The sequence below is a fragment of the Cyprinus carpio genome, chromosome B14 (genome assembly GCF_018340385.1).
Source record: "Cyprinus carpio isolate SPL01 chromosome B14, ASM1834038v1, whole genome shotgun sequence".
NCBI classification, from domain to species: domain Eukaryota; kingdom Metazoa; phylum Chordata; class Actinopteri; order Cypriniformes; family Cyprinidae; genus Cyprinus; species Cyprinus carpio.
In genome coordinates, this window is record NC_056610.1 from 21,023,724 (window position 1) to 21,049,341 (window position 25,618).

Consider the following 25,618-nt stretch of genomic DNA (forward strand, 5'->3'; position numbering starts at 1 on the left):
CATGTAATATACTCAGCTGTCTTCTTCTCTCATGATGAAATAATTTAAACTCAAATCAAAATATTATGTACATTTATACAGCAAGTAGCTCTGTTGGGGTAGTCAATAAACTGATCACCCTATCTTGGCTTATTTTGTACTATTGAGCTGCTGGCTGTACACTATTTCTAACTTATAACTAGCTCCACATGGAATCGGAACTCTCATTCACAAACTTCTGCCTCCCCTTGGGTGTTTGTTTATATAATATTTTGACTAATTTGATTATGCCTTTAGCTACTGATACAAATCTGGTACTCTCAGCTGTCCTTTTTAAATTGTTCTACAAAAAAATAAAAAAATAAAAAAATTAATTAAAAAAATTCAGTAAGCTGTGTTTGAATTTGTTCTTAGCAGCACAACAACTCTCTAGCACGTCAGTGATTTGAGAACTAAAGCTACCTTAAGGTTTAATGGGGGTGAGAGTTACTTTGTAGTTTAATCCAAATGCCTTTCTCGGGACGCAGAATGAGTTCCCCCAGAGGCCGCAGTTCCTCACGGCTCTGACATGCCTCTACGTCAAAGTGACGCAAGATCATAGCAAGAAAAACCTTCTCCTCCATCATGGCGAAGCGCTGGCCTGAAGCCACACATGCACAGACAAAGAGAAAGTGGGAAAGAGAGAATAAGGTCTCAGAATGGCAACAAGACTAAGAGATGGGGAAGTTCATGAAGTACATTTCTAAATGCTCTTATTTGGCGCTTTCATTCCTGGAAGGCAGTTGGAGATGAGTCGAGTGCTGAAATAATAAATCTCCAAAGGTATGTGGCTCTCGTTCAGTTTCGTTAGAAGCTTCTTCTTTTGTGAACCTGCGAGCAGCACTCGCTGTGAAACAATCTGTTTTATTCAGAGGTGGGACAGAGGCCCAAAGGGAGGATAAGTACAATGCATCTATCTTTTAACTATCCATGCTAAATAAGCAGATTGACTCTTGGGTAAAGTATAATAGAAAGAGAAACTACACTTTGAACGTTCTCGTTTTTAAAAGTTTAACTTCTTTTAACTTGAGCATGGAATTTTTGGAATGTGAGCTCAACGTTCAAACATATCCATCTAGTGTGTTTATACAGAAAAACAATGTAGAACAGTAGAATGGATAAAAACGTATTCTGTGTGTCCAATCCTGCTCCTGAAGCACCAACATCTTGCAGATTTTAGCTACAACCAGCTCAAAAACACTTGCCTAGAAGTTTCTAGTAAGTCTGAAAACACTGATTAGCTGGTTCAGATGTGTGTAATTAGGGATAGAGCTAAACTCTGCAGGACGGTGGCCCTCCAGAAACAGATTTGTACACCCCTGACAAGTTCTGAGGATGTTATATGACTAGGGTTGGGAAACAAGAACTTGTTTCATAAAAAATATATATATATTGGAACTGCATGACGCTACTGATTCAACATTGGGAAACAGGCTCAACATGTGTAGTCTGTTTTCAGAGCAAATGACTCTAATGAGCGGTTTCATTTTAGTGAATCAAACACATTGCATAAAAAGTGTAGTCTAGTTCCCAAACAAATGTCCTTAGTGAGTCAGTTCTTTTTAGTTATTTAAACACATACTTTAGCGCACAAGAAGTATAGTCTGATTCCCAAGCAAACATCTCAAGTGAGTTGGTTCTTTTTAGTAAATCAAACATATCATGCTTAATCAGTGCGGTCTAATTCCCAATAATGTCTCAATTGAGTCAGTTCTTTTTTAATGAATCAAACACATATCACACAGTTAGTATGATTCCCCAACAAATGTCTCTATATCTAGTGAGTTGGTTCTTTTTAGACAATCAAATACTTAAACGCCATCACTGTATATTGTAATGTGTATTGTAGTGTGATTCCTGAACAAATTACTCTTATGAATCATTTCTTTTAATTATTTAAAAAACATAAAACTTTCAACTAACTGTGAGACTTAAATCAGCATAATCTTTAAATTCTTTATGATTCCCTTTCCTATACATATGGCCCATCTAATACAATGTGTTATGGTATGGTTGAGGTACAGTTTTAAACCTTTTTATCTTATGTACCCTTCAAAAAGGCTCATGTACCCCCTCATCAACACCAAAACAGAAATGTGTTCCTTTTCACAATAATTAACATTATACTGGATAGAATTCAGCATTAGAATTTCTATTATAAGTCACTTTTATACTAAAATCTTTTTGTTATCATTCTGCTCTTTTTCTTACCGATGCAGTTTCTTGGCCCTGCAGAAAAAGGGATGTACGCATATGGATGCCTCCCTTTGCTTTTCTCTGGCAAAAACCTTTCCGGTCTAAATTTCTCAGGTTCTGGAATGTAGCGCGGGTCCCGGTGAAGAGCATATGGTATGATGACAGCATTCACTCCTTTTGGGACCTTCAACCCATCTGCAACAGAGCAACACAACAGCAGCAGTCTTTCAATTATGTTATACATGTCACATTTCTTAACAATTAATCAGGACATCGCACCACTACATTTGGCTAAGCACACAGCAAACTATACAGCTGTGTAGGAGAGAGAATAAAGCTTTAATAAATAATTAATAAACAGATACATTTATTGTGTTTTGCAACACTTTCCATTCTAAAAAGTTGCTGCTTTGGCGTGAAAGAATCTTAGCTCTGAGTAGAAATAAACACTCAGGTTGCTTCATATTTGAAAATGGGAGATGGAAATAGAAGCCGTGACATCTGCTGTTATGCTGAGGAGCAAATAATGAGAGTGGCATCAAAAACTGCAGATCTTTGATCTTGTGGAACTGTTTGGCAAGGTGACAAACTGCTGCCACCTACTGATCTGACAGGTCTCGCAGATGCTGCGTGCAAACAGAGGCACGGAGGGGAAGATCCGCAGACTCTCCTTGATGACACACTCCAGGTAGCGCAGCCTTTTCAGGTCCTCAACCCCCACATGGTGGTCTCACGAACCTGCCAATCAGAACACAGGAGACACAGCTGAACTCTACAGTAAATAAGATTGTTAGAAAACATTCACAAGCATCTTGATGCTTTCTCGACCACTCAGTGGAACTAAACAGAGCAAATTGTTTTATGAAGAACACATGGTAGGCATTACGCTCAATACAAAACAGTTTTTTACCAAACACTTCCCATAGTTCTGCCTGCACTGCCTTCTGAACCTCAGGGTGGGAGCCAATCAGATGTAAAGCCCAGTTCATTGAAGCTGCAGTAGTATCATGACCCTGTCAAAGATAACGGTTCTTCAAACAATTTTCTGACTTCACAGAGTTTCCTTTTGTAGTTCTATTTGTACCTCAAACATGAAGGTGTCCACTTCCTCCTGAATGTCCTCATGACTCGCATTCTGTCCATCCTCATAAGCAGTTTTTAACAGCATATCTAAGAAGGCCTGTCTTTTCCTAGGCCCCTGGTCAGAATCACTGTCAGGTTCAGAGCTTGTGAACTTTGCTCTTTACTTGATGACTCAAGAAAAAAGTGTCCCAATTTACCTGAATTCACCCTATAAATAATGATGATGATCACTCACACTTGCAGTGAAGGAATGGAGAATCTTCAGTCTTCTGTAATGTTCTTTGCCTTCCTCTAACTTGTTATAGATCCAGTCTGGCCACAGCCATGGTGCTCTCTGTCTCTTGGTGATGATGTCACTCATCCTGCAAGAGGAATATAAACACTGTCAGTTCTTAGAGAGAACACCATGGCCCTCCTATGTATTCCCTATGCTCTAACATTGAATTACACTACTTACTTATAGACACTTTGGACATACTCAAAGTCAGAATTGCTCTGAGCATATATCTTCTTTCCCATTTCAGTTTCTGTTGTAGACAAACATATCACAGGTGTTATTAATAGTTATTAACTAAACAATAAGCATAAGGCCTTTTGCATTAGCATGCATAAGCAAACAGCAAAAACTCAAATTGTGCTTTCCCACTTTATATAGGTACAGTGTTTATGTGTAGCATTTGTATAGTTTGTTTTTTGTTTTTAGCTTATGTATAGGTAGATATTTATATATAGTATTTAAAGTCAGAATCTGTCAGTAGGTTAGTTGTGTATAGGTATAGTATTATGTGAAGCATTCATATAGTCTGTATTTTTTAGCTTATGTATAGGTAAACTTTTATATATAGTATATTTATAGTCAAAATCTGTCAGTAGGTTAGTTGTGTATAGGTTTATACTGTTTTACTTCATTGTTGTATGTCTGTATTTATGTAGCACCCCGGTCCTGTGAGGCACAACATTTTGTTCCACTGTATGTCCACACATGTAGCGGAATGACAATAAAGCTCAACTTGAACTTGAAAAGAAAATATAAACATATAATGTCCAAAGCACAAAATTACATCAAACTAAATCAAAAGAACATAACTTAACTAAGCTCAACCACATAATTTCTCTCTGTCCGTGTGCTCCTGCATCTTTTATATCAAAATATCGGTTTGTTCATTCATCACCTCCAGGAAGTTGGAGAGGATGGAGAAGTGGAAGGTTGGAGTCAGCATTTTCCGCCAGTTACACCATTTCTCCCCTGTGCTGTGGGAAGAAAAGTTGGGAAGAGTCAAGTCTGTGACTTCAACATAGCTTCACTACTGTAAAGTGAACATGGAGATCATTTTATATTCAATTTCGGTGTTTCTGGACTCTGCTGCATTTGGACAGATGGCCAGTGGCCCTGTGTCCAGTGTGGCTGATTATAAACTACTGTGCTTTTGATAGACTTTGTTTGCAATGCTTGATGCAAGCTGCTTTTGAATATGAGATATGAGATCTGCCAGTTAGGCAGGTGGTCCACTACCGTATGTGAAACAAAGTTTAGTTTGACTTTAAATGTTACGACCTTTGAAGGACATTATTGCAGCTTTTTAGATAGAAATTTTAGATATAAGACAGCAGTACTCCTTATACTCTTAAAACATTAAAATGTGAATATGTAAACTGCATTTTAGATATTTTTATTTTAAATGTAAAATTTAGATTTTTAAATTTATAATTTTTGTGTTTTTCTGAAGCTCGGTGGTGCTGATATGCAAGATGCAAATTCACATGCATGAACTGATAAAAATGTACAAATTCAGTGCGGTGTTCATTTCTGCCAAATACTGTACATAAATGTAAATACCCTCAGAAAGTACTGAAATAACAAAATTAATTATTATTTATTTTTTGTATTTTTTTCAATTTGGGTCTATGCACCTGCCTTTAATTTTTTTAAACACTCCCCTCATCTACCATTGGTCAAAAAAAAAAAAAAAAAAGATAAAAACCCAGCCCAATCTAATTCAATTGGTTAAGCCATTATTGCTGTGTCAAGCTGGTCAAATGCTCAAATAAACACAGTCACTGTTTGGTAAAATTAGTCAATCACGTATTATGTTAACAGTGAGCATTACAACATGCTGAACAAGCCTAGGAAAAAAGAAAGAAACAGGAACCTGTACCTGGTGAGCAGGCCTGTGCAGAGCCAGGGGTGCAGGAACCTGTATGAGTATGACTTGTCAAGGTGTCTGGAATTGTTGAGGACCACCTGATGGGAAAACAGAAGTTTGAGAATGAACTGGTAACTGTAAGGAAAATTATACACAAGTAAATGGAAAGGATCAAATTTCAGTAACAGGCACCTCAATATTTTCTGCGTGATACAAGATCAGAAAGGGGACTGGACCCACCCAAACCTTTGCTAGAGGAAGGTGTCTGTTTTCATTTGTGCCCTCAATAATCTGGTTGAAAAAATCCAACAGAAACACACTTTTATAATTTTGCAGTGTTAAATGGTCATTGTTAATTGATGCTAGTTAAAAAGAACACAGTCTCTCACCGCCTGCATTGGCTTTAAACTGCAGTGCATTGCCAATGATTGGATAAGCGCCCGGCATTCCTGGAATTGGTCTCATTTCGTTCCATTTTCCTATATAATTTTTAAGTGGATGATATGTAGTAGATGCTAAAAGGAGTAAAAGAATGGCTGTGAATATACAGTAATCTCCAAAATGTATAATCCAAAAGGACGCCCATTTAGTTTGGATGAAGCCGGCAGCAGCTAATGCTCTGAAAGAAGTGCACAGCCTGCTTCACCGTGAACTTCAGACTTAACTCTTTCACTTGCTTAGTACAAACACAGAGAGAAAAAAAACCCTAGGCTGATCAAACAGATAGCGTTATGATACATAACTGGGACGCATGCAGGTTATCTGTGGGTAAAGTGCCTCTCCCTAAAACATTAACAGACAGCAGTGGTAATGCAGCAATAGATAATGATCTGGCTTATTACTGGTGGCTTTTTGTATGTGTTGTGGTTTACTGGCACACATTCAGCGGTATTTCTCCAATGGAAGAGCTCTGCCAAGTCTTTTGTTAAAGACAGAATGGCCAATAGATTTTATTCTAGTCATCTCTTACTTCATCAAAGTATGATATAAGAGCAAAGACATTACCAATATTATCGGTGAAAGTGAGCATAGATGAGAAAATAACTTGTAAAGGGAATCAGGGAACAAACGTCTAATATTCTCTGATAATCACTGTGATATTTCACTGAATCTTTGCCAAATTATATAACCATTTTATTGCAAATGACTCCACCAAGCAGATAAAAGTCTTAATAAACAGTTTGGTAGAATTGATATCACTGAAAAATAAAAATAATTAGGCTATAAACTGTCTTTTAATCAACCTGTTGGCCGCAGAAATCTGTTTAAGCAGTATAAACAAATAAATATTATACATTACATGAAATATGCATTAACTTACAATAACAAAAGAAGATTGGCATTCATTCTTCATCATTTTAAAAAAGGTAAAAAACAGGGAAGTCGTTAGACCTGTTTGCTCCAGATGTTGAGGTCAATGTGAAAAATGTCCAAACACTGAAGGCACTGCATGTGACTGGACATCAGGTAACAAACCATACACCAAATCACAATCAACTGTGCATATAAGTCAATAGTATTCATAATCATCTGGCTCATTAAGCTCTTTTGTTTAATTACAAAATTAACTACCATGCTATTGCATAACAGGCTGAAATTTCTTCCTCATATGCACTGGAAACCGGCTCAGCTGTTTCCGGTGATTCTGGCCACCTGAAAGCAGATGGTATTGATGAGCAGACTCAGACTTGATGAAATATTTTCATTATGTGAATCTCTTCTCTACAAGGACCTTGCCTTATAAAACATGTTAATTAATCTCCAGTGTCCCAAAAGCTAAAAAAAATAAAATAATTCTCACAAAGAACTCAAATATTCCTTTTAATTAAAGCCCCTTTGTCATTACTTATTTTTCTGGATCATTCATTTGTTGATTCTATGCAGTCTGTGGAGTACAGACTGCAAAGTTAATTGGTTCAGGCTTTAAGGTCGTACGTTAAATGAACAAACAAAAGGCAACAGATTTAAACTATGTGACACTAACTAATAAACTGTTGTTTCTATATTAAATTTAAAATAATAAGCAGTAGTGCACTGACCTATAGATCCGATCAGAGGCATGTTCCTTCCATCCCCGTCAGCGCAGGGTAGACGCCTCCTGCTGGGTGTGACACACTCCGAGAACCCACTAGCTGTAGAGCTGGTGATGCCCATACTGAAGCCTGTCACTCCCATAGGTGTGCTCTCACCTAAGAGACATACACAAAAAACTTACATAGTCATCTTATTTTTCTTATATGACTTATTTTTAGATAGTAAAAATGTAGAAGGCAAATCCACGGTACTGTATGCTTGTGTTGTTCCTTCTGCCACTGGCCAGATCAGGCACCTACTTTGTAAAAGTGACCAACCTTTGACAAGTCCTCGACTTGTCCTCATGTTACAGGCAAAATCCATGGGTGTGAAGGACCTTTTCATAGGGGTGTCAGACTGCAGAACAAAAACATGGCATGAGTTACATCTAACAATAGACTCCACTGTGTTTACCTCCTATTTTAAGCACTGTTACCACAGCGGGAAAGTATCTATATCACTTCCTTGTTAGGGGTGGTGTCATGTTTCTACAAAGTTTTGGTATTTGGATTAGTTCTACAGTATATTGAACTGGTGGTTACCTATAACTGCATAACATCTGATATCACAATGACTACTCCTGACTGTACATGTACGTCATCAAGACTTCTGTTCAATGTATGTATTCTCATCTGCAATGTATGCCGTTTTCATCCACACTACTGTACTGTAATCATAATTGTAGGGTAGATTTACTCTGAATGTGTGAGTAGTATTGGGCCGAGACAGAGACTCCAGCATCAGGGTGGGCTCTCTCAAAGGTGGGAGGTTGTTTACTGCGTGCATGACACTGGTAGCGCCGCCTCTTAGGATCCTTCCTCTGAGCTAAGAAATACAGAGAAAGATTACAGATTTGAATGTGAAACCAAACTTAATCAGTACAGACTGAATAGCCAACCATCTTTACTTAAACAGAACTGTTTAAAAAATATTCCTTCCAATTAAAATGTAGGTATTATATTTAGATACTCTGAATTATCCATAAAACCCCAAACACCAACCAAAAAAAACCACTTCAGTGTCAAGTCAACCAGACCATGGAGGCAGTATACCCCTTTCACCCATTTAAAAAAACCCTGCTATCTCTCTTTACAGAGATCAAAGTCCACACAGCTAGCTTTTCTTTAATGGGATGCTGAAACACCTTTCTGCTTGTGGATTTACACTTACGTTCTGTCCAAACCAAAGGCAGCTGCTCTGCTGAAAGGTTTCAGATAGTTTTCACCATAATGTCAAATAAATTCAAATCTAATTCAAATGAGATAGCTTTGCAAATATTTAATCACTACAATACTTGCTTCCCTTTTAACAGCTGGAAATTAATAAATGAACATCTATGAATTAATATAACCACTCCATCTGTCTGTATTTTAACTATTATTATTAACCACAAGTAAATAATTGCTGGATATCATTAACCACGAAGGACATGTCTGTCTTTGAAACTCAATTATATGAAGTCATCTTTGTACAGTCGTGGCCAAAAGTTTTGAGAATTACATAAATAATAGTTTTCAAAAAGTTTGCTGCTAAACTGCTTTTAGATCTTTGTTTCAGTTGTTTCTGTGATGTACTGAAATATAATTACAAGCACTTCATACGTTTCAAAGGCTTTTATCGACAATTACATGACATTTATGCAAAGAGTCAGTATTTGCAGTGTTGGCCCTTCTTTTTTAGGACCTCTGCAATTCTACTGGGCATGCTCTCAATCAACTTCTGGGCCAAATCCTGACTGATAGCAACCCATTCTTTCATAATAACTTCTTGGAGTTTGTCAGAATTAGTGGGTTTTTGTTTGTCCACCCGCCTCTTGAGGATTGACCACAAGATCTCAATGGGATTAAGATCTGGGGAGTTTCCAGGCCATGGACCCAAAATTTCAACATTCTGGTCCCCGAGCCACTTAGTTATCACTTTTGCCTTATGGCAACGGTGCTCCATCGTGCTGGAAAATGCATTGTTCTTCACCAAACTGTTGTTGGGTTGTTGGAAGAAGTTGCTGTTGGAGGGTGTTTTTGGTACCATTCTTTATTCATGGCTGGGTTTTTGGGGCAGAATTGTGAGTGAGCCCACTCCCTTGGATGAGAAGCAACCCCACACATGAATGGTGTCAGGATGCTTTACTGTTGGCATGACACAGGACTGATGGTAGCGCTCACCTTTTCTTCTCCGGACAAGCCTTTTTCCAGATGCCCCAAACAATCGGAAAGGGGCTTCATCGGAGAATATGACTTTGCCCCAGTCCTCAGCAGTACATTCACTATACTTTCTGCAGAAGATCAATCTGTCCCTGATGTTTTTTTTGGAGAGAAGTGGCTTCTTTGCTGCCCTTCTTGACACCAGGCCATCTTCCATAAGTCTTCGCCTCACTGTGCGTGCAGATGCGCTCACACCTGCCTGCTGCCATTCCTGAGCAAGCTCTGCACTGGTGGCACTTCGATCCCGCAGCTGAATCCTCTTTAGGAGACTATGCTGGCGCTTGCTGGACTTTCTTGGATGCCCTGAAGCCTTCTTTACAAGAATTGAACCTCTTTACTTGAAGTTCTTGATGAACCTACAAATTGTTGATTTAGGTGCAATCTTAGTAGCCACAATATCCTTGCCTGTGAAGCCATTTTTATGCAACGCAATAATGGCTGCACGCGTTTCTTTGCAGGTCACCATGGTTAACAATGGAAGAACAAAGATTTCAAGCCATCACCCTCCTTTTAACATGTCAAGTCTGCCATTCTAACCCAATCAGCCTGACATAATGATCTCCAGCCTTGTGCTCGTCAACATTCTCACCTGAGTTAACAAGATGATTACTGAAATGATCTCAGCAGGTCCTTTAATGACAGCAATGAAATGCAGTGGAAAGGTTTTTTTGGGATTAAGAAGGACTATGCAATTCATCTGATCACTCTTCATAACATTCTGGAGTATATGCAAATTGCTATTATAAAAACTTAAGCAGCAACTTTTCCAATTTCCAATATTTATGTAATTCTCAAAACTTTTGGCCACGACTGTAGACACAATGTTACATAAACATTTGATGTCTAATTAACTTCATGTATTGCCTGTGAAGCCAATATGTTTTTTAGGTGTTGAAAAATCATAGGACGGTTGGTCAATTCTAATGTGTTTGGTTTCACTAGAGGTGTGAAGGACAAGGTTGACAGACTTTATCACGTATAATTAGTATAAGGCAGTGGCAAATGTTAAATTCAACAGATTATGTTTGTGAAATATGTATATTTTTTGTATATACAGTACACTACCATTCAAAAATCTGTGATTGATAATATTTTTAACATTTGTTTCAAGAAGTCTTTTGCTCACCAAGCATATGTGATCAAAAACACATATATAAACAGTAAAAATTACACAGTAAAAATATTAATATTGTGAAATATGACAACTTAAAAAATATGACAACATTTTTCTATTTGAATATATTTTAAAATGCATTTTTTTCCTGTGATGGTAAAGCTGAATTTTAAGCATCATCACTCTTCAGTCTTCAGTGTCACATCCTTCAGAAATCACTCTAATAAGCTGATTCACTGCTCAAGAACATTTCTTCTTATTATTTTTATCAATTCTTAATACAGTTGTGTATTACATGATACATAATTTCAGGATTATTTGATAAACATAAAGTTCAAAATAATTATTTGAAAAAGACATAAAAGTCTTACTTTTTTATAGAAATTCATTGCATCCATGCAGAATAAAAATATTACTTTCTTTCAAAAAAAAAAAAAAAAAAAAAATATATATATATATATATACTGTATTACCAACCCTAGATTTTTCAGTGGAAATGCACTGCATGTATGTGTGAAAAAAATAAATCAAGGTGGCGAGGGAGTAGCATGAATCTCTTCAGATAAGGCAGATCAATAGTCTGCAGGCCACAGTAACACTGGTGTGGCTTGTTACCTGCACAAGCCTGGAAATAGGCGCATAGCATTCTTGCTCTTGAGACTCAGAGTGTATCTGAGGAAGCCTGTGGCTCTGAACGGCACTTACTGGTGGAGATGGCAGGCTTTCATTTACAGTGGATCTGCAAGAAACAAACCCAAGAACACATACTTACTATAATTAGCAGTCTGCATGTTTACCCATGCCTGATACCCCTGCAGGAGCTCAAGGCTACTTCTGTGATTTTTCCAAGTGATGACAAGGTTAAAAGTGTTACAATTAATAAGGTGCAATGTAGCTTGAGGGACCAATTTAACAACTGCTTTTGAAAGAAGCCTGCATTTCAAAAGAATGCCTCGGCCTGTTATAACGGGACCCCAGCAGACCCTGCATTGAATAATCTGCAGCCACATATTCTGAAAGAACTGCATCATACATAAAGGAGTTGCTGCAACAGAACCTCTTCATGTAAAACTTATGAGGATATAAAATGGTGCATGCAGAGGTATAGTTTACCCAAAAAACTTTCTCAGAGGAACACATAAGAAGAAATTACGCTTCACGCAGTTACAATGAATGGGGACTGGAGCTTTCAAGCTTCAAAAAGAATGCTACAAAAGTATCTTAAAATTATCATAAAAGCGGCCCATATGTTTTCGCTAATTATACACAACCTCCCTACAGCATTAATGCTGTACAGTTGCTTTGACACAATTTGTATTGTTAAAAGTGCTATATAAATAAAGATGACCTGACTTGACAGTCAGTGAGTTGAACATAAGAAGTGAATGGGTATGATTTATCAACAAATCAGTTTTGTAAATAATAAAATCTGCAACATTAACACTGTTATTGAATTGTTATTCCGCTGTGCCCCAGTTAATATTACTGATCAGTCCTTGTGTGTCAGTGGGATTGACATGCAGTTTGTCTGAGAATCATTTTTACTGAGAATCATTTTCTTTGATAATACAGTATTTTAGCAATCATCATAAGTGTTTTCTATCCGGTGTTTAGAATCAGAAATAGTGATGCCTAATTCACGAATAAATCACTATTTTGATCTAATTGGTCAAATGGGTTTGCATTTCTGAAATGATTTTTTTATTCATTTAGACAGTTGCATTAAATCATTTGCACCGCTTTCTCACACCGGAATAGTAATGGGATATTTTATAAGACAGAAAACGAGTGCTGACTGAGGTGGATATTTATCTACAATCCATTGCACTTGCAAATGTCTACCATTTGTCAACAACAAAGCAGCTCCTTACTACACGCACAGCTTGTGAACGACTCTGTACTGCAGATAAAGAGGATTTATATCCATTAATATCTAAAACAGTATTAAAAAGGAAGATAAAAATAAAGGCAACCTTTGTGAGTGTGTGATAAAAGGCTAGAAAAGCCCCTGTTCAGAACTAATGAACTTTGCAACATTAACACTGTTACTGACCTAAACTGAGCTGAACAATGACATTATTATCTTTTCAGAGCTGCTTTACAGATGAAATCTCATTTGTTTCATAATTTAATGACTTTAAAACATTAATGCTGTTATTTTCTTATTTATTTCTGTGAAGCTGCTTTGAAATCTGTATTGTATAAAGTGTAATAAATAAAAGCGAAAAAAATGTGAAGCAGACATCACTACTTTTTTCATTAACTTTTGTGATAGTGCCAACTAGGGAGAAGAACTAGGGTGGATGTCAATATTATTAATGAATGCTGACTTTAATTTAATGAATCGCTTCACACAAAGTTATCATACGGCTTTAAATACTTGAACCATTATGCAAAATTCATGTGGACTACTTTTATGATACATCTGTGGTGCTCTTTTGTTATTTTAAAGCTTTCTGTTTGTGTTCCACAAAATAAAGAAAGAAAGAAAGTCATATGGGCTTAGAACAACTTGTGAAAAGTTCCTTTAAACTCTTTAATCATGTGTGCACAGTTACAGCTCACAGTCTAGTTCCTCGTAAGATTTGGCTCCCTCTGCCACTGAGTCTGGGGAGTCTGCGCTGGGCTGCAGGTTTCTGTATGAGTATACCGGACCCTCTCAGAGCCTGAGTCTTCACACACATCAACATGCTTGCTCCATCATCTGGGTCATACCTAAAGAGGAGCCAAGACAGATCAAGTTGAAGGTCTTAATTTGTTTTCATCTTGATTTATCTGCAATTAATATATTCCTTAATTCTGCTCCTTATTAAATTGTCTTAGAAAAATAGAAACAGCATTTTTGTAGGGTTACTGTAGATAATAACTTTCCAAAATCCAAAAGACTTACAGCGCTCTCTCACTAAATCCCTGATGCCTCTGTTGCAGTGGCTTTTCCATAACACAAATGAAAACAAACAAAAAAAACTTTAACTCACCAGAAAAATGAAACAAGAATTACAAATTAATCACATAAAGACAAAGTAATAATCGGGACATGTTTTGGTAAGTTGTCACCTGTACATTATTGCTGCATGTTGACAGGAGTCTGGTTCTGCTGCTGGAACCTCTGGACAACAGAAGATGATGTCTTTTAACTGGGAGTTGAGATGAAGGTGCTTGACTGGAGCTCTCTAATGTCCTCCTCTGCATTGCTCCGTCTTATGCCAAAAGAACATTAGGGATTTAGGGAAATCTCCAACAGTGCACTTAAATGCTGGCAGATTAACAACTGAATTTCATTTTATTACTCCAAAATGCCATAGAGCAGCACAAACAGACATGGGGACAAATACAGTTCATGCTGATGCCTCAAGGATCCTATCGTTGTTGAGTTTTTATCATTAATCATTATTTGTTAATTTTTTTAAACATATTTACATATTGTTTACAAGCTTACACCCATATGAAATGCTTTGACAAAGACAATTTTCCTGTGCTAATGTGTATTCCTATTGAAATTGAAGTTGAATGTAAAGTTTTGATGAGCCATATCAAAGCATTCATCCATTATGATCATTAAGCAGCTCAATATCTATATATTAATATTAAAAGTTTATTAAGCAGCAAATCAGCATATTAGAATAATTTCTGAAGACTGGAGAGTAGAGATGTGGTGATGGGTCTTTAAGTATGCAAAAGCTGTGTTCTTCACCCACCCAGGATCAAGTGATCAAACATGTACTGTTGGCTAATTCTGCTGGTTTAGATATTCAGTAATTCAGACACACCCGGGAGCTGTTTCTCCCAGTACTTGTGTAAGAGCTCCTCCAGAAGACCCACCACCTCCCTCCATGTGTCATCAAACAGCTCATCTGCAACTGCATCACGGATGCATGCATGAGGGGAAACCGGGGGGACTCCACCCCTGGGGGCCACGGATGAAGACTTCCTCTGATCCACCTCCTCCTCTTCCCTAAAGTCAAAAGAATTACACAAGTTACAACAAAATATTCCCTTCTGACAGAATGCCTTAATGCCTTAGTCCATTTATGGTGAATAAAACTGCAGAAAACAGGATGTAAAGAGGCAGCACAGTATTTGCAGAATTCAGATGGCCAGTTACTGAATATCTATTGAAATGCAAATCCATTTGATTTAATGGAAATCAAGAGTAAAGTAGACTGGGGCTAGTTGTCACAATGACTACTGCATATCACAGTGAGTTTGAGTCAAAGATCCAGTTATTTTGATATGTTTACTCACAGATTATTATTATTATTATCTCCAAACTAAAATTTAAATATCATGATATTCATGATATTCAATATCATGCATTTAGTGTTATATGAGTATGTTGTCATATGTGTTCTTAATGTTATGGAAAAAACAATACATTTTTACAATATATTTTTGATGACAATATCCAGGTATGCAAGCTTGAATAACCATTAAAAAAAAAAAAAATAATAATAATACTTATATATTTTCCATGTTATCTTTTACACTTTTGCTCTTTAATGAACGGTTTTGTTTTTCAATTATTAGTTTGCTGAATAAAATAAGCTGTTTAACAGCAGGTTACATTGTGAATACAAACCATTACTGAGACATACTGTACTGTCATAAAAGTGCATTTAATGAACTGTTTCTTTTTTTCTTGGGCAGTACCAGCTGAAATGTTTTTTTTTTTTTTTTTTTTTTTTTAAAAAAACCCACAACTAAAAACAACAACTATAGTAAATATATATTTTCAAAAATAAACCTACAGCGAAAAATATTCACTGGAGTAAATAGTGACAACTTGCCCTAGTCTTCCCTACAATTATGGTTTGTTTATGAAAGATAAGCAAAAGCTATTTCTGCTTCTGTTGCATAATATAATATTCTAATCATTAATATTAAAATATCAAATTTAATACATAAATCTAAAAAAAAAAAAAACATTAAAACACCAAAATACAACCCCCTGCAACATACATTTCTTTTCCATCATAAGCCAAAAACTCCTCAATGCTACCCTCTGCTTCATACACCTCCTCTTCCTCTGTGAGGTTAAGTGAATGCTCATAATGAGGAGAGCTGGAGCTCCGGACAGACTGCTCACACCAAAGGCCTGGAGCCAGACTGCGGCCTGCTACATACAGCCTGCAGGCAGAGGGAGAGGGAGAGAGAAAGAAATAAGGGAGGAAGCAAAATCTCACCACAGCCAGGCCAGACTGATAAATGCATCGCCTGTGGACACGTTCAGTGCAATGTCTTCATAACATATTGCATATTTTTAATCAGGTGAGAGGCCTCCTCCTTGAGGGCTGGTTTTAAGTGCTATATCAAATGTATAATGTATGATAGGCTTCTGTGCATATTTCAAAACAATTGATAAGTGCAGTCAAGCAAAAACAAAGAGCTAAGCCCAGGAACCAATCAATAGCATGAGCCCATTAATCATGAGATAAAGGACCCCAAACATTTTTTGTAAGATAAGAATGACCTTAAAAAGTTCAGGAGTCATTCTAGAGATAAATATAATACTGTGATAAATTATATATAATGACAAGAAATTGTTGAAGAACATTAGTTAAACTTGAACTTGCATCTCTTCCTAAAATCTACATACTGTATAAAAATTATTATATTATATTATATTATATTATATTATATTATATTATATTGTATTATATTATATATTATATATTATATTATATTATATTATATTATATTATATTATATTATATTTTAATTAATAATAATATAATAGAAACTATATTATTATATACACACACTTCATTTTAAGGTCCAACTACGACTTTTGCTTCAGTAAACTCCTAATTTTCTGCTTATTAAGTTAGTAAGGTAGTTATTAAGTTTAGTTATTGGGTAGGATTAGTAGGATTGAAGTTTACTATAAAATAGTTGTATTTGTATTTAATACTCCCTTTTTATTTTAAAATATAAAAGTATTATCACACTTTATTATTTGCTTTATTTTTTTTAAAGTGCAACAATATTATCACTACGATTAATTTATTTTTTATAGTTGCATTTAATGGGTTACAATATGTTCAGTGTGAGGACCAGACCAAATCTCCAGGTTCTCTTATGAGAACCAGGCTGAATACTTATTTTAAAATGTAATTTATTCCTGTGATATCTCCAGCCTTCAATGTAACATGATCCTTCAGAAATCATTCTGATGCTTATTGGATGCTTATGAAACATTTTCTTCATATTATTGTCAATGTTGAAAAAAATATTTTTGTGGAAACTGTAATACATTTTTCAGGATTCTTTGATGAATAGAAAGTTTAAAAGAACAGCATTTATTTGAAATACTTTGTAAGATTATAAATGTATCTATAAAACTATTGGCTGCTTTAAAAATCTTACTGACAGCAAACTTTTGAAATGTAGTGCATCTTATTATTCTCTTTAAACTAATTTATTGATTTAATGACACCTGACTTAAAGCATTTCATACAAAGGATGTGTTAAACACAATGCCAGTAATCAATTAGAGTTTCTTGAAAATAAATATCTGAGATTTCTGTTCTTCGCTGACAAGTTTTACAGGCTTTTTCCAACCATCTGCACTGGCCCTCAGCCAGACAGACCTCTATCACTGCTCAGTGCCCTAAATGAAGACTCAAGAGGACTCATTAAGTCTCACTGAACAACTATTAAATGGAACCACATATAAATCACAGTTTCATTCATTCTGTTTTCAATGAGAAAACTCTTATACAGTTTAAATAATGAAATTATTCCAGCTGTGAGCTGCTATATCCTTAAAACAATGCAACTTATTAATAAAGGGTATACATTTGCATTAACAGTAAATCTAATCCATGTATATTTGTTCATTTTTGTTCAGATTAATTTAGCTAATTTCATGTTGTTGAGGGGCTTACTCGCTATGGTCTTCTCTTTTGTCCAGACAGGTGGGTGTGGAGAAGGAGGAGTTCCTGGCACTGGACTCTCGTCTGCAGATATACTGAACACCCTCCTGTTTAGGAGGCTCCAACTGATTCCCTAAAATTCTGTAGTCAAGGATGAAGCACAAGACAGTATAGGTTAGCAGGGTTGTGCAAGCTTCAGAAATAATTTAAAAATTCCTTATCAATCCTAATTCAATTATTGAATTTGCTGAATTTTGATTTAGATTTAAAGGGGATAAAAAGTAAAGCAATATAAAACTTGGGAAAAAAATCTCCGTTCCTAATTTGTGAATGTTAGCCTATATTATAACAATCAGTGATGCCTTGGGCCGTTTCTGTGAAGTAACAAGAGGCAGTGTGATAGTGATGTGTGATAGTGCTTTTATACAACAGCTCAAAATATGTTAATATTGATTAACTTGCTTGTCACCACCCACTTAATGTAGAAAACTGCTCAGTATTTTTGTGGAAACAGGGATTTTCTTCCCCAGGATTATATGATAAATAGAACTTTTTATTTAATTTTCTGAATTTTGAAATTCTAAATTTACCTAACCCTTTTAGCCACAGAACAGTCAAATTTCTCTCACAAAGGAGCTGTACCTGAGATGAGGGGTGTGTCCGTTCCACTCCTCACACTCCTCCTGCAGTGACTCCGAGCGGCTGCTGACTCTCCCCTCATACAGCAGCTCATCCACAGAGTTAAAGAGCTGACGCACACGCTGTGTATTCGCCCGCTCAAACTCCTGCACGCAAGACAAACCAAACAATAAACCACTCGATGCACAAAGCAAATAATCCAACAGACAAGAGACTGGGAGAGTCGTTAAAATGATACACTCAGGTGCATATTAAATAAAAAAAACCATACACATAACAAAGCCCTTATTTATCATATTAATATTATGTTATTGATTCAGAAATTCACTGAGAATTAATTTTACTTTCCAAATTAATTGCTGAACGTCAAGTGAAGTAGCACACATTTTTGTTTGATTATTGATCTGAGTCAAGTTAGTTATATGTTTGCATATATAATATATAATAAATATATAGTGTTGTATATATATTATATAAATTCATATATATAATATATATAATATATATATCTATATATATATATATATATATATATATTAACATGGCTCTCTGGTCGCATGCAGGTCACTTCAGTATGTTTGTTATAAATCATATAAATAATGATGTGTAAATAGTTATTACAATACATGTAAATACAGTTGTGTAATACATGTATGTAAATACAGTTATTTAATTTCCCTTTCCTGTCTTTCCAATTCAGCTTCCTTTGGAGTATGGCCAATTCTCAGTTATTATGAACTTAAATTAAAAAATTCATGAATTGAATGGAAGCTGATCCTAAAATTCAGACCAGTTTTAATGAAAAGGAAGAAGAACAGAGATATTACATCATATCTCCAGGAGCAGATGGAGCTGTGCTCTGTGGAGAGACCGGGGCCAGTGCCTGGGCTGCTGGAGCGGGAGGGAAGGTGACTCACGGGGGTAGTGCCATCGGCAGAGGACTGACCACATGACAAGACACTACCAATGAAAAAATGAGGCATTCATATTACTCTGAGGACTGGTTTCTACTTTTAAAGCTCACTAATATTTAAGTATGTTGTACAGCTGATACCTTAAAATAAGGTCTGAATATTCTAAAATGAAAATAATGATTGTGTTACCTGAGACCACTGTTTGGGACCCTGGTGACAGTTCTGGTGAACTGGTCAGGCACTGAGCTAATGTTTTTGTCAGGTTCACTGAGCAGCTTTTTCCTAAAGCACAATACAAGGGAATAAAAATGGAAAAAAAGCTCCATTTATGTTGTGCACAGAACAAAAGCTGCAGCGATGCATTCAGAGACACTGATGAAACAAAAAGCAGAATAAGCATCCTGTGGCTAACCTGTTAAACTCCATTTAAACCTATTTTAAAATACATTCTGCTAATTCTTTTATAATTATTAAGCATGCAGCTTTATAACCTTGTATTATTTTATAGGCTATATGTAACGTGTATAAATTTTATTTGTCCCACAGCAGGACCATTTAAAATGTACTAATCAAGGCTAATGTAATAACTTTGTTCCGAAAAACATATCCATCTCCAGGTATCAGGGGGTCACATGATGCTGTCGCCTCCAAGCTTTCACTCTTTGTCTCAAACTGCCTCTAATCTATCTAACAATTATGCCATGAATAATTTAGACAGTACAAGATCAAAGTACAATATACAGATATGAAAAGCAAGAAGACATATATCACAAAAAAAACAAAAAGCAAAATCTGTAAAAGTTCACATAGTAAATACAAATTGTTTTGATTGTTTTATAATTTGAAGATGTATTGGGTCTTTTAAGATTCATTAGCTCTCAGTATCAGTATTTATTAATATCTATGTGAGTAAAATACAGTACGTGCTTGTTATAACCCACAAAAATAATCATACCATTTTTTTTTTAAATGGATTTACTTAATATTTGCTCATTTAAAACCAAATAACTATAAGATGTGGCATCAGTGATAATTACAATGGAATTATTAAAGATAAAACTCACTTAATTAGTACAAGTGACCTTGCTGATGTAACAAAAGATATTATCAAACTTCCAATAATGCATAATGTTAATGTTATGACGAGTTGTGCCCATAACTTCACCAATAACTTACCCAATTACAATGAGTCCAGCATGTCTGCCATGGCACGCTGCCCTGTAGCTGTCTGGGCAGTGCGAGAACACAGGCGGTATGGTGGCCCACCCAGAGCCCAATGCACAGTGCATGGGTAAAATATTCCTCTATGGTATGTATGGCACCCAGCCCAACAACTTAAAAGTAAGACAACAACATACAAACAAACAAAAATTTGTAACACATCACATCCACTTCATGTCAACACTAAAGTCCAACACCAACCCCCTCCCCTTCCCCCCGTCCTGAGCAGAGGTGTCTTGGATCTGTTCCTTCAGCTCCATCAAAGGAGGGGTTGGACACGCTACAGTGGCACAGCACAGGTCTGTCTGCCTGAAAGTCCCCACCCTCCCCTGGATGACTCACCGGTGTGCACACCTTACCATCTATCCCAGGAGTCTTTTTAGACAGGATTTTTTTTCCATCTTGGAACATAAACATTCAGAAACAGAAATGTTTCTAACTTGGCATTTTTTAAGAATATCCAGCAGGTATCTAAAAATAAATATGACTACAGTAGGTTACACCAACAACAGTAATTTTAAAGTAATTGTTCATCCAAAAAAAAAGAAATTGCAGAAAATGTGCTTACCCTCAGGCCATCCAAGATAAAGCTGAGTTTGTTTCTTCATAGGAACAGATTTAGAGAAATTTATCATTACATCTCACTTGCTCACCAGTGGATCCTCTGCGGTGAATGGGTGCCGTCAAAATGAGAGTTCAAACAGCTGATAAAAACATCACAATAATCTACAAGCAATCCACATGATTCCAGTCCATCAATTAACATTTTGAGAAACGTAAAGCTGCAAGTTTGTAAATCCATCATTTAGACATCCATCAAAATATCCATAACATTTCCTTCTCCAGTGTTTACAAACAAAAACAGTCAAAAATTATTCTAAACAAATATGTTGGAGGATTTTGATGTAAGTGAACAGGGGAAACAGGGAAAACTGACATTTTCTCTGGAGGAAGCATTATTATTAATTAATTATGCAATGGTTTAAAGTTAAAATGCTTCAGTGATGGATTTGTTTCTTACAAACATGCAGCTTTTCACTTCACAAGACACTGACTGATGGACTGGAGTCGTGTGGATTATTGTGATGTTTTTATCAGCTGTTTGGACTTTCATTACGGCACCCATTCACTGCAGAGGATCCATTAGAGATCAAGTGATGTAATGCTAAACTTCTCCAAATCTGTTCCAATGAAGAAACAAACTCATCTACATCTTTGATGACTTGAGGGTGAGTAAATTTCCAGCAAATGATAATTTTTGCCTGAACAATCCCCTTAAAAACAATGTAATTCAAGTCATGAAAGCTACATACCTATAATGATGCAGTATTTATACAAAAATTAGCAAAATAGTTTTAGATGGGGCATAGCATGTCACCGCAGGACATAAAAAGCATTTCACGTCAAGAACAGCAAACTATTTCTTTTACACAGATAAAGAAGACACAAGACCTCTCTGTGCACACAGGAGCTCAAACTGACACCACAGCTACAGAAGACGTAACACAGAGAAAGGGGAAAACTAATTAGCAGCGGGTGAGAGCTTCAACGGTTGGCAGGGGTCAACAGGGAAGCCCAGCATCAGTAGCAGCTCAGGTTTCTCTTACAGAGCAAACAGCAAATAATTTCAACAGGTTGCCCGCCAGGGCCTAATGAAACATGCATGACCAGCATGGCAGCAGAAAGCCTCAGCTGACTGACATGGATTCTTTCTCTTGTCTGCCTTTTAGCAGCAAGCACAACAGGACAGAGATTTCACTCTGTACAAGCCTGTCAAATTTTACACCATTCCAGAGTTCAAATAACATTAAACCTCACTTGTTTAAACAGTTATCTTGATTAACATAATATCAAGTAAAATACAAACATTTAGCTTAGTGTATCTAACTTTGTATGTTTGTTTGTGTACAATCTATCTATCTATCTATCTATCTATCTATCTATCTATCTATCTATCTATAATTTTGAAATTGGTGCCTTTTATGACAAGACAAATTGGTTAATGTTATATATAATTTTATGGTATCTGTTTGTGTGGGGAAAAAAGTGTGGATCATCAACAGTTTGAACTAATGCTTAATGATGTTTAGAAAATTCTGTAAAACTCAAACACCAGTTGTTGCATAGGCTTATACAGTATGGGATATGTAGCCTGTAATAAGGATACTGGCATCCCAAACTAAACAAACAAAAGAAAGAAAGAAAGAAAGAAAGAAAGAAAGAAAGAAAGAAAGAAAGAAAGAAAGAAAGAAAGAAAGTAAAAGTGTTTGCAATGGAGAAAATGCATTTCACGTTTCAGTTTCTTAGTGATCCTTCACCATACATTAGATAAAAACAGCAAATTTATTCTTAACACAACGATGCTCAGCTTGACTCACTGAACAATTTTTAAGGCCTTGTATATTTCCATTCCACATTTATTCAGAAGACACGGTGCCTGGAAGGCAGTAGTCTTCTTTTAAAACCAGCATCAAAGGAAAGCTACACTTTTGCCTTCAACAATTTTCAAAGATCAGCTCTAGTGAAGGACTTCAGTCGTAACTAAATGCTGGTGTAGATTGAGCAATTAGATATGCTCGTGCCAAAAGAAAGACTATACCCTGATTCTATGACATTAGTCTTGTATTAATTAGTTATCAAGTACTGAGCACAATTCAATTAAATATTGAAGGTCGTGCCACAAAAGAACACAGGTTTGACTGTAGGCTATTCTAGGTTTTATTTCGCCTATTGTACACAGCACTAGCCTAAAAGTGTTGCCTCTTATTCCTCAAGTGCATGTGTAGCAAACTTCTTAAATAGACAGAAATCCCAAAGACATTTAAATTTAAATAACAAGGACATCCGAAACCCTCAAAGAATCAACAGATTACTGTTCTAAAACTCCAGTGTCCGGCATGAAGTGAAAGATTAGGCGCTTACTTCAAGCTGTCATCTCTCTCTCGAACCGGACTCATATTGTCCTGAGCTCTTCTTGTCCTCTTCCATTGAAGTGTTCTCTCCGAGTCTAGCAGAGACTTGTTGAAACCACAGCAAAAAAGTCTGTCAGAAAAGCCATGCTGGAACCTCGGTCCGGTAGAGCCGCCGCTCGGATCAATGCGCTCTATAGTCACCTGCATTAATGAGTGACTGACAGCTTCACCGCGCTGACAACAGACAGAGCAGGTGACGACCAGTCACTCACGAACCGGACTCTGTAACTTTCTGCCATTAACATAACTTAATGACAACTAAGCTAAAAGATGAGTTGCTCCCCTCAGCGGAAGTCAACACACTAGGCTGAGGGGTTCTCAGAAGTGAGTATCTATTGTTTTTACATACACACTACTGTATGTAGGTCTATAAGTTTCAAAAACATCTTAAAAGAACGTTTAAATAACCAAAAAGAACAAAAGTTACGTTAAGTTAAAGTCAGAACGCTCAAAAAGGCTCCCAAAGCTAGAAAAATTAAAGAAGTAACCATGGCAACATAAACAAAACATCAAAACTCTATCCTAAATAATTATCTCATAACATTATTAAACAATACACATTAAATCAACAAAACAAAATAAAAAACACAAGAAAAAAACATTTTAAAGCGTGAAAGTTAAAGGTATACCACAATAATGTAAGCCTACACAACTGTGGCCAATTAAAACCAATTAAAGATCCAAGACACTTAAAGGGATACTCCACCCCAAAATAAAAATGTTGTCATTAATTACTTTTTAATGTTCAGTTTGGGGTGGAGTATCCCTTAAAGCTCTGTTCTGAGGAAATAAAACAGAAAGTGAAGGCTACTAATCATCCTATTAAGTGAATTATTTTTTATTATTTTTTATTTTTTTTTAATATAGGCTATCGATCACAGAATCATAATAGTAATCATAAGGGATAGAACATTTTGCATGTATAACAAAATATAAAACAACAAAAAAACAAATAACAAATTAACAACTACGTTTGCTTTTAGCACTACTCACATCATAGAAATGTTTATAATTTTAACATACTTTCAATATATGGAACCAATTAACAACTTCAGTTGCACAAGAGGCTCATTAATCAGTGAAGTCAAACAATTAGGCATATGCCCTGTTATAAAGAGGTGGGTATTTAGGTAATATGCTGTAGTTCCTCTCGGGATTTGTTTAATTAGTTTGGCTTCTGTGTAGATGGGTTTGAGAAAAGGGGACATGTCTCAGATGAAAATGTAGGCTATGCTGTACTGTACAAAAATCACATATCTGCCAGTATTTTATGAAAGGGCGATAATCTATATTTACTACTTAAGTAATCAAAAACTTATGAGTTACATGAGAGACAAACAATAAATATGTACACAAAATCAGCAATTAGGGAGCATTCAGTAAATAAAAACTATTATGATTGTTGTTTGTTTCTCCGTGGAGAAATCACAGTTTGAAATCACTGATCCTCAGATTCAGTTCCTTTGAGGGCCAACACTGAGCCCATGTGCTTATGGTGCTTCAGTGGCAAGTTTATTTATGAAAAGTGCGTATAAATAGTGCAAGAGGATACTGTGTGGTCAGGGTCATCAGGTCGGGGGCTGAGGAGGTGGAGAGATGAATAGCTGGCGTCGTCTTGGGAGGGCCGGCGATGAGAGGTACTGAAAGGTCATGTTGAAAGTGATACACCCATAACTCAAGCCCCCTGGTCACCCTCCATTCACACCGTCCCTTCCCTTAATGTGCCACCAGGCCAGGCTTTACGTCTTTGTTAAAACTTTTCAGTAACCAGAGGAGGAATGTCTAGAGTCCACTCAGACCTGATGTATTCACTTTCCATGCTTAAATGTTTTGGTACTAATGACATAAATAGCTATGTTTGCTACATAGTTTTAAATGGATTGAATGTACTTAACTGAAATATATATTTTAAAAATCTTTCCCATATTATATATATAGACTACAGTTTGGGATCAGTAAGATTTTATTTAATTGATTTATTTATTCATTTATTTTTGTAAAGAAATTAATTATTTTATTCAGCAAGGAAGCTTTAAATTGATTAAAAAAAAAAGTGACAATAGATTTTTACATTGTTACATTTCTTCAAATTTAATAATTCAAATAAATGATTTTAAATTAAATACTGAAAAATAAGTATCATGATTTAAAAAAATAAATAAATAATT

At 36.0% G+C, this 25,618-nt stretch overlaps 2 protein-coding genes across 2 annotated transcripts; both read right to left on the reverse strand.

The window, feature by feature from the left end:
• Positions 1–376: 376 nt before the first annotated feature.
• LOC109101807 (cytochrome P450 4V2) lies at positions 377–6,905 on the reverse strand. The gene is given in 14 exon segments (XM_042738810.1): positions 377–619; positions 2,230–2,409; positions 2,818–2,952; positions 3,125–3,227; positions 3,299–3,468; positions 3,529–3,659; positions 3,755–3,825; positions 4,331–4,369; positions 4,401–4,548; positions 5,454–5,539; positions 5,634–5,746; positions 5,831–5,987; positions 5,990–6,052; positions 6,834–6,905. Coding segments are annotated over 14 exon segments (1,638 nt in total). The 3' UTR covers positions 377–449.
• A 61-nt stretch (positions 6,906–6,966) lies between these two features.
• fam149a (family with sequence similarity 149 member A) lies at positions 6,967–23,833 on the reverse strand. The gene is given in 14 exon segments (XM_042738545.1): positions 6,967–7,094; positions 7,481–7,630; positions 7,793–7,871; positions 8,211–8,339; positions 11,445–11,568; positions 13,395–13,544; positions 13,720–14,029; positions 14,600–14,784; positions 15,789–15,956; positions 17,717–17,845; positions 18,347–18,489; positions 19,171–19,303; positions 19,447–19,539; positions 23,401–23,833. Coding segments are annotated over 14 exon segments (2,067 nt in total). The 5' UTR covers positions 23,598–23,833; the 3' UTR covers positions 6,967–7,017.
• Positions 23,834–25,618: the final 1,785 nt, after the last annotated feature.